General features: G+C 47.8%; 1 protein-coding gene across 1 annotated transcript; it reads left to right on the forward strand.

Annotated features, from left to right (window-relative positions):
• Positions 1-352: 352 nt before the first annotated feature.
• CUNH3orf56 (chromosome unknown C3orf56 homolog) lies at positions 353-4,358 on the forward strand. Its single transcript, XM_010636353.1, has 3 exons — positions 353-1,062; positions 2,056-2,163; positions 3,589-4,358. Exons 2-3 carry the CDS (start codon positions 2,139-2,141, stop codon positions 4,356-4,358), a joined length of 795 nt encoding a protein of 264 aa, XP_010634655.1. The 5' UTR covers positions 353-1,062; positions 2,056-2,138.
• Positions 4,359-8,248: the final 3,890 nt, after the last annotated feature.

Consider the following 8,248-nt stretch of genomic DNA (forward strand, 5'->3'; position numbering starts at 1 on the left):
ATGATTTCTAAGAGTACAAGGGGACAGACTCCCTCCTTTGATCCTGTGCTAATTCTCAAACACAGGCAGGCTGTGTTGACCCCTGGAGTCTAAGAAGTGACTGAGCTGAACTCCTGGGACATCAGCTGTGCACTGTGAATACTTCGTTGTTGGCTGGGACTTCCGTGACCTTATGGAATTTATACCAACTTCCCCCCAAATTCAAAACAAAACAGAACAACAAAACACAGCCCCACATGTTCAGTGACCCAACTGTCCCGGCCTCTGACTGCTGCGGAGCGCGGCTGGGGCTGCGCAGATCCGGGAGCCAATGCGCTGGGTGTGCGCAGAACAGAGTCTCCCACCAGAGCTGGGAAGCTGGAAAGCTGGGGTGCGGGGGTGGGGGTCACGCACACAGGAGCACTGCTCCCCACAGAGCGCCGGCCTTGGCTTCTTCTCCCGAGGGATGGGCCGTCACACAGGCTGCGGACCATCTACAGGGTCCCCTGAGTCCTCCTCCGCCATGGCCGAGCCTGCCCAAGTTCAGGGTCAGCTCCAGGCCACCGCCTCCCGCATCCTCAGGTCTTTTTCTGATTGATTGATTGATTGATTTATAGAGAGACAGGGTCCCTATGTAGTTAGTTCCAGCTGGCCTCAAACTGGCAGCGATCCTCCTGCCTCATCCTCCCGAGTGCTGAGATTATGGGCGTGCCCCACCTCCTGCCAGCGGGTCTTTTTCACACTCTGGCAACACCTTCGCGCTCTCCCTGGCCCAGCCCTAATCTGATTAACCCACTCCTGGTTTTGGAGTAGCCCGCGTGCAGCACGGAGAACTCTCATTGGATCACCTGTGTCCAAGCCCCGCCTAGAATCCCCGGATGTCTCATAAAAGCCACCAGCCATAGAGAGCTGGTGAAGGTGTGTCTAGGACACTAACCAGCCCAGGTTCCAGCAGCCTGCACTGCGACCCGACAAGGCCTGTGGAAGCAGAGACGTCCTCGGGGAGCATTTAAGCTGCTGTTGCCCAGACCTCAAGCATTCCCGGTCGTTGCTGGAGAGAACCGTTCTGGGAAAACCGAGTGGGTGAGTTCCGGGAGGAAATAACTTTAGCCTGGTGGGAGGTGCGGGGCTGGGGTTTCCTGGCTGAAGTAGGGTGCAGGGGTGCCCATCTTGGCTGGGTGGGGGATCTGCTGGTCGCCTGACTTGATTCTCCCTTTGTCCCGTCCCCTCCCCTCTGTCCATCCCGCCTGCCCTCCTTTCTCGGTGGAGTCTAGAGCTGGAGGTTTCCTCCCTGTACCTCTGCCCTTGTAGTTGGCTCAGTCCTGCCTCTTAGGAGCCGCCCGCAGCCAGGACACTTACTCCCCTCCCTCCGCCACCCCAGGTCCAGATTAATCTCAGTTCTTACCAACGGAGGCCAGGGGCTGGGGTGGGGCAAAGAGATTGGCATCCACTCTAGGGGCCTCCCAAGCCCTCTGCACAGGCTGAGTGTGGAGTTCAGGAAGGGAATTTGAGATCTAGAAGGAACTGGGCCTTGCATCTTTTATTTTGTTTCGAGTCAAGTCTCACTATGCAGTTCAGGCTGAATTTGAACTCATGGCGATTGTCCGGCCTCAGCTTCCCAAGTGAGTGCGGGATTACAGGCAGGAGCCACATACTCCACAAGCTTTGCTTGTTGACAGCCACTAGCATACCAAATCCAAACCAGTCAATAATGTGTGAGTCAGCCTGGGTTTGCTCCATCTCCTTTTAGACGCCACCATAGGGCTTTATTCTTGATCAGAGTAAGTGTAAAAATGCAAGTTTCGTTCTTTTAAAAATTCAGTTTCTTAAACGGGAGTGAAGTAGGACACGTTCACAGACAGATGGTCCCCAGACTCCATGGTGGATTCAATGGTGGTGCCGACCTGCTCTTCCCCTTGTGACAGAGGCTATATACAAACCATCCCTTGAACTATGGGTGTTTTTCTGGGCTAGCCATATGCGTTATGACCCCCCCACCCTGTGTGTGTGCTGGGAATCAAACCTAGGGCCTCTACTGATATACATCCCCAGCCCCTTTTTAATTTTTATTTTCAGAATCTTGCTAAGTCACTCAATTGCCCGTGGAACTCAGAGTTACAATCCTCCTGCCTCAGCCTCCTAGACTACTGGTATCACCAATGGCGTCCTCACTACACCCAGCTGGTAAGGTCCTCTTGATATTGGGCAGCAAGCACTCAGGAGCAGAAACAGCCTACTGTGCCGTTACTGAGCGAGGACACTAATGGGTGTATCAAATGCATTTTCTAATTGATGCAGTTTCCAGTTTATGGTGGGTTTATCGGAAGGTAGCACTGGTCATAAATCGAGGAGCCTCTAGTTACCAACACTAACTCACCCTGAGACTTGTTTATATTTGCTGTTGCCCATTTTGCTGTTTAGTTCTTTACTCACTGTTGACTGCTAAGCACTTTCTATATTAGAAAGACTATTAGCTGTCTGCCATATGTTGAAAATATCCCCCACCCACATTTTCTGGTTTGTCTTGATTTCAAACATGGGAATTTTGTATTTTTATCCTTTTCACCAGATGTTTAATTTTTAAATAGCCAAGTTCATCTGTCTAGCATTTCTGATCTTGGTATCCTGCACAAGTTGCCTTCTCTCTCACATCACTTACAGTTTCTTGAAACTGCCTGGGAATTTTACGCATTCATCCCATGGAGGATGCCTTGAACTTGCAAGGGGTCCCCGTATCATGGGCTACAAGGCCTCCCCTGGCTCCTGGACCATCTCTTCCCTTTTACACTCCATCCTCCTTTGTACCAGCTGGGGCTGCTGATTAGGCCATTCAGAGCATTCCAGAACATTCCAGAACACCCCAGGAGACAGCTGGGTGTGAGACCTGGGGCTGTGTGAGGAAGAGCCTCTTTCGAGATGGAATGTGCTCCTCAGCTCTTCCTGGCTGCCTACCCGGCCGTGGGCTCATGGTGGACCTGTGTCCTGACCAACCCATCCTGAGCCGGAGCTATCCTAACGCAGATGTGCGTTCCACACAGCTCACCTACCAAGCACCATAGCTTAGCGCAGTCGACCTTCACCATGCTCAGAACACTGACATCAGCCTTTGCGTGGGCAGCCATCCAACTTTAGTGAGTACTCATGAGGCCATGGACTTTGAGTATTTGACAGAAAGTCATAGAACGAACAGTGTGGGTAAGTCAGGGGCCATTTGCATTTCTGGCTTTGCTGGTCCCTTTGTTGATGTGATCCGTTTAGGTCTTTTATTTTTGTGTTTTACCACGCTGGTGGGAGGACCTCAGGCCACACGCATGCTAGGCAAGCTCTGCCCAAACCCGACTTAGGGTTTTAATTTTTCTCTCCCCAACAGGGCTCCAAAGCTTGGCCATCAGTATTTCTGTGTCGTTCTTCTCTGTGACTTACAAAGAGGGAAATGGAGAAGTCCAGGCACATTTGTTTTGCTGTCCCAAAAAGGTCTCATGTGGCTGCCACACACCTTCCACTGCCTAGAGAGACAAGCTTGCCACAGTCGCTCCCTTCTCCCTGACAGGCTGTGGCCCTTTCCTCTGCCTTTCCTGTCCTTCTAACCACCTGTCTGCCCTCCCACAGACACCACCGAGCCACTCCAGGACCCCGTGTGGCTTAGAAGACCCAGCGGCATGAAGACCGGCACGGGCACAGCCGAGGGAGTGGCCGAGGCCTCCAGGGGGTGCCTGGGCTGTCCTGACCCCTGGCCTGGCCGGGACTCTGTGTGGGGCTACTGCATCTGCCAGCCAGTAACTGACTCCACCCCGTGTGGGGGAGCCATGGGGCCTCCCCGTGCCCTCCACTCACACCTGGGGCCCACACCGCATCCCTATCCCAACCCTTGGGCTCACACGTGGGTGCCCTGGGGTGGTGGTATCTGGACATGGCATCCAGAGCTGTCCGCCTCGGCGCCTGTAGATTGGTGTAGGCCCAGCTGTAGCTTCAACGCCTGCACAGGCGGCCGGCAGCCAACTGCCCTGCAGCCCAGCATACTTCCTCATTACTGGGGACCCCCATTCTCCCTAACCTCCACAGCTCTGGGCAGGGACACCAACTCCTGCTCCCCGGTGAGGGTCCAGGACCCAACCAGCTCAGCGCCCTGGGCTGCAGTGGGGGGCCCAACCCGAAGAGCTCCAAACTGCAGGTGGCACAGAAGCTCTCCCTTGGGCCGGGCCTCCAGTTTGAGGTCTCCGGGGCTCCTGCTGTCCTCCAGCTCTCAACTGTGCCCTTTGCTCTTGGCCCCTATGATAGATCCTGAGCCTGAGCCCCAGCCCCCCATCTTGGACCCTGAGTCCCAGCCCCCCATCCTAGACCCTGAGCCCCAGCCCCCCATCCTGGACCCTGAACCCTAGTCCCCCATCCTAGACCCTGGGCCCCAGCCCCTCAGCCCCAGGAGGCCTTTCTGTAGGGCCTGTCGCTGCCTCTTCCAGCCCTAGACAGTGCCCTGCACCCACCCCAGCCCAGGCACCAGCTCATGGCGCCCAGCTCGCCAGGCTCTGCCTGAGGTCTCGAGTCTGGACTTGTGTGCAGAGGCTCAGGTGTGAGCTGTTCACTGCTGTGCAGCCCATACCCAGCCCTCTCTCCCATATTTCCCTCCACCTTATTTCCTTGTGCCCTTCAGCCCCCATGGGCACCCTTCTCTGCAGAACTTGCCCTGGCCAGCATGCTAGTGCCCTCAGATACACCACACCTAACACAGCCAAGTGAATTGTTTGTGCTTAGATTTGTAAGTTACATAAGTGATGGGCTGTGGAAATGGTTCCTTTGCTGTCTATTGGTCAATAAATGTTAAGGCTAATAAATGTTTATAGTGGATTGGTTGGTCTTGCTGTTTCTCTACCCTCCTGGGCACCCACTATCTGCAAGCCCCTGCTCTGCCTCTGTCCCTGCTCAGAGAAGACCTCAGGTGTAGCCCCCACCTGTGGGACTCCTGGGCTGTCCAGGTGACACCCACTCCAGCACTCAGATCTGGGATATCCAGCGGGCACCATGGGCACTGCCTCTGGGGTTTGGGAGCCTCTAGTTCAGTGTGCACCGAGGGTCCACCAGCTCCTGTCCCTCACACCTGTGTCCTTTGTAGACCACGTTCTTTAATCTTCCCCTCACCACTGTCTTGTAGTTTACAGGATGTGCAAATATTCTTGTAAAAGCATGTATTATTTTTTTCTTTCAGTACCTGGGGGCTGAACCCAGGGCCTTTGCCCTGAGCAACATCCCTAGCCCATTTTTAAACTTTTAGTTTTGAGACAGGGTCTTGATAAATTATCCAGATTGGACTTGAACTTGTAATCTGATTAAATCAGATGTGCTACAAATTATTATTTTTCTTAGTTTCCCATTAATTTTAATATATTTTAAGGCTAGGCTTGCCTATATATGTGTAGTGTATTTCATTTATATAGTGGAAGGAGGGCTCAACTTCCTTGACCTGGGTATAGGATATGATTCCTTGCAGCATGAAGATCTCACACTTCAGCTCTTTGTACTTTTCTCCTAGGCTCTGGCTTTTAATTGGTTTTGGATGTATCTTTCTCCAGGATGATCTCTAAAGATGGCTTGGATTATGCATATGCTTTTCACCCAGCCCAAGGCTTCCTGTGGGTGTCACGCTCTTGGATCAGGGCAGTGAAGTTTATGCAAGAAGCTGTTCTTATTGTATACAGGTTGCAAACATCTGAGCAAATCTCAGAGACTGCCAGTGGTGGGTACATGCATGTCTGGTCCCCAGGGATCACGGAGGTTGGCAAAGTGGGAGCTCAGGTTGTTGGGCTGCCTGGCTGTCACCCCCCCGCACTGTGCCAAGCACCAGTCCAACCCAGTTGGGTAGCCCCTCCATGTTGCTGAAATCCACACAGGCCCGGGAAGGCACAGAGTCCCCAGCCACCTGCCTGCCAGACAGAACCTGCAGAACTGTACCCACTCCTTTAACTGTGTGGCTCTTTACATTTTCTTCCTAGCTTTGAGTTCTAATTGAATTTACCTTTTTTACTTGAAGCGTTTCCATCATAAGAAACAATGGAAAGACTGAACATCCTTGTATTCCCCCATCTAAGTACAATTATTAATATTTTCCGATTTTCATCTTGTCTAATTATATTCACAAAGATATACTTACAAGTGGAGCCACATATATGGATTACCTATCTATCTGTCTGTCATCTGTCCTCAATCTGTTCAATTATTTCAGAGTAAAGGGTATATACCTGACTCTTTCTCCTAGATCACTAAAAACAAGATACATCAAGATACTCTCCTATATTACTATTTATCATGATCACACCTAATAAAATCAATATTCCCCTACTCTAAAGTTATCCCAAATATATTCAAATATTCCCTTTCACCAGGATGTATTTTAAGTTTTTTGAAAAATTGGGCTAGATCATGTGACTATTTATGCATCCTATTTTGTGAAGTGATATCTGAGTTTCTTCCTAAACTTTTCCCCTGGGTTTGACCATGGAGAAGAGTTGGGGCATTAGAGAGAGAGGTAGAAATCATTTATATAAAAAGTTATTTAGGTGCTCTATATGTGGTGCTTTTCCAGATAAAATGATTGCTTACAAATTCTTTATGGCTTTCTTTTCACTTTTTAAAAGTATGGTACCTGTTGACCAATAGTTTTTCATTTCATACAAACAATGCATCAATATTTTCTCTCTGGCCCTTTGGAAGACCAGCTTTGTCCATTTCAAAGTCATGGTGCATGTTCTCATGTGCATTTCTGGAAGCTTTATTTTGTCCTCTCTCGTATTTAGGTCTATTATCCAGCCATTAATTTTTGAAAAATGTTCACTTTTGTCCTAGCATTTGGTCTATTTTAGTAAACATTTTACACTTTAAGATTATGCAGTTGCTGAATATAATATTCTATCTATATCATTTAGTTCAAGCTAGATAATTTTATTCAAATATATGTTATTATTACTCTAGTGTCTTGCTATCTTGTCAGTCATTAAGAATTAAAATATCCAACTACATTGCAAATTATTCTATTTCTCTTTTCAGTTCTGCTGATTTTTTGCCTTATATTTCCAAAGCTATGTTAATAAATGTGTACATATTTTGAATTGTTATATCTTCTGGATGATTTTTACTTTTTACCCTTATAAAATGTTCCACTTGGCAGCTTTCAGTCCTTGTAGCATTAAAGTGTTTTGCCTGACGATAATATATTCTCTACTTTTCTTTGGTTGAAGCTGCTTTAATTTCAATTACTTTGCATCCTTGTATTCAAATGTGTTCGAAATAGCAGATAGATGGTTTCATTTTTTAAAATCCAGTCTGATGTTCTCTGTCTTTTAATTGGATGGCTTACCTCATGTATATATTTTTTGCCTTCAATTATTTCATTTTATACTGAATATAACATCTAAAATCTTTTTCCATTAAGTTTTTTGGTACACTTTAGGTATACAAGACAGTTACATTCATCACTGGGATCTTGTACCTTTACAAGATACGTCAAGATACCTCATGTATATTCAATGTTACCATTGCTCCAAACCCACCAGCTCACTATTCCTGTTTTCTTTGTTCCCTCTGTTCTTTCTTCTTTTCTTCCTCATTTTCTGACAACTTTCATAATATTCAAAGCATTTTTAACTATTCCATTGTCCTGCCTCTATTACTATTTAGTTATGCATTAGTGTGCTCTTCTTTTGGCTGCTACTGTAAGATTAAAATATGTGTCCTTGACTTATTAGACTGCTTTATAATTATATTTTTACTGCTTTCTCAGCCACACATGAGCCTTCCTACAACTGCAGCTCCATTCTTCCCCTCTGCCTCTTGTTCTATTGTTGTACTGTTTCACTTCTTTATGCTGGACACTTAGAAGACATCACTGTTTTAGTCTTACACAGTTTTTATTGACACATTATTAATGAATACATTTCCCTTTGCAGAACATTTCTGTGTGAACCTCCACACCTCCACCTGGAATCGTTTTCTTCTACCTTGAAGAACTTCCCCAGTGTATCTTTGAATTGTGAAGAATTGCTTCAGTTTATGCTTACCTAGCAGTATTTTGTGTGTCTTTTTTCCATTGAGACATAATACATGTACACATCAGTGGGATTATTCAAAAGGAAAAAGCCAGACACACTTGTAGCATTGGTACATGCCTCTAATTGCAGCTACTTGGGAGGCTGAAGCAGGTGGATTGCATGTTCAAGGTTAGCCTTGTCAACTTAGCAAGGTGCTGTCTTAAAAATAAAAGGGGCTGAGGATGTGATTCAGT

Source organism: Fukomys damarensis, unplaced genomic scaffold (assembly GCF_012274545.1).
Source record: "Fukomys damarensis isolate Sample0158 unplaced genomic scaffold, DMR_v1.0_HiC HiC_scaffold_37, whole genome shotgun sequence".
In the NCBI taxonomy this organism is placed as follows: Eukaryota; Metazoa; Chordata; class Mammalia; order Rodentia; family Bathyergidae; genus Fukomys; species Fukomys damarensis.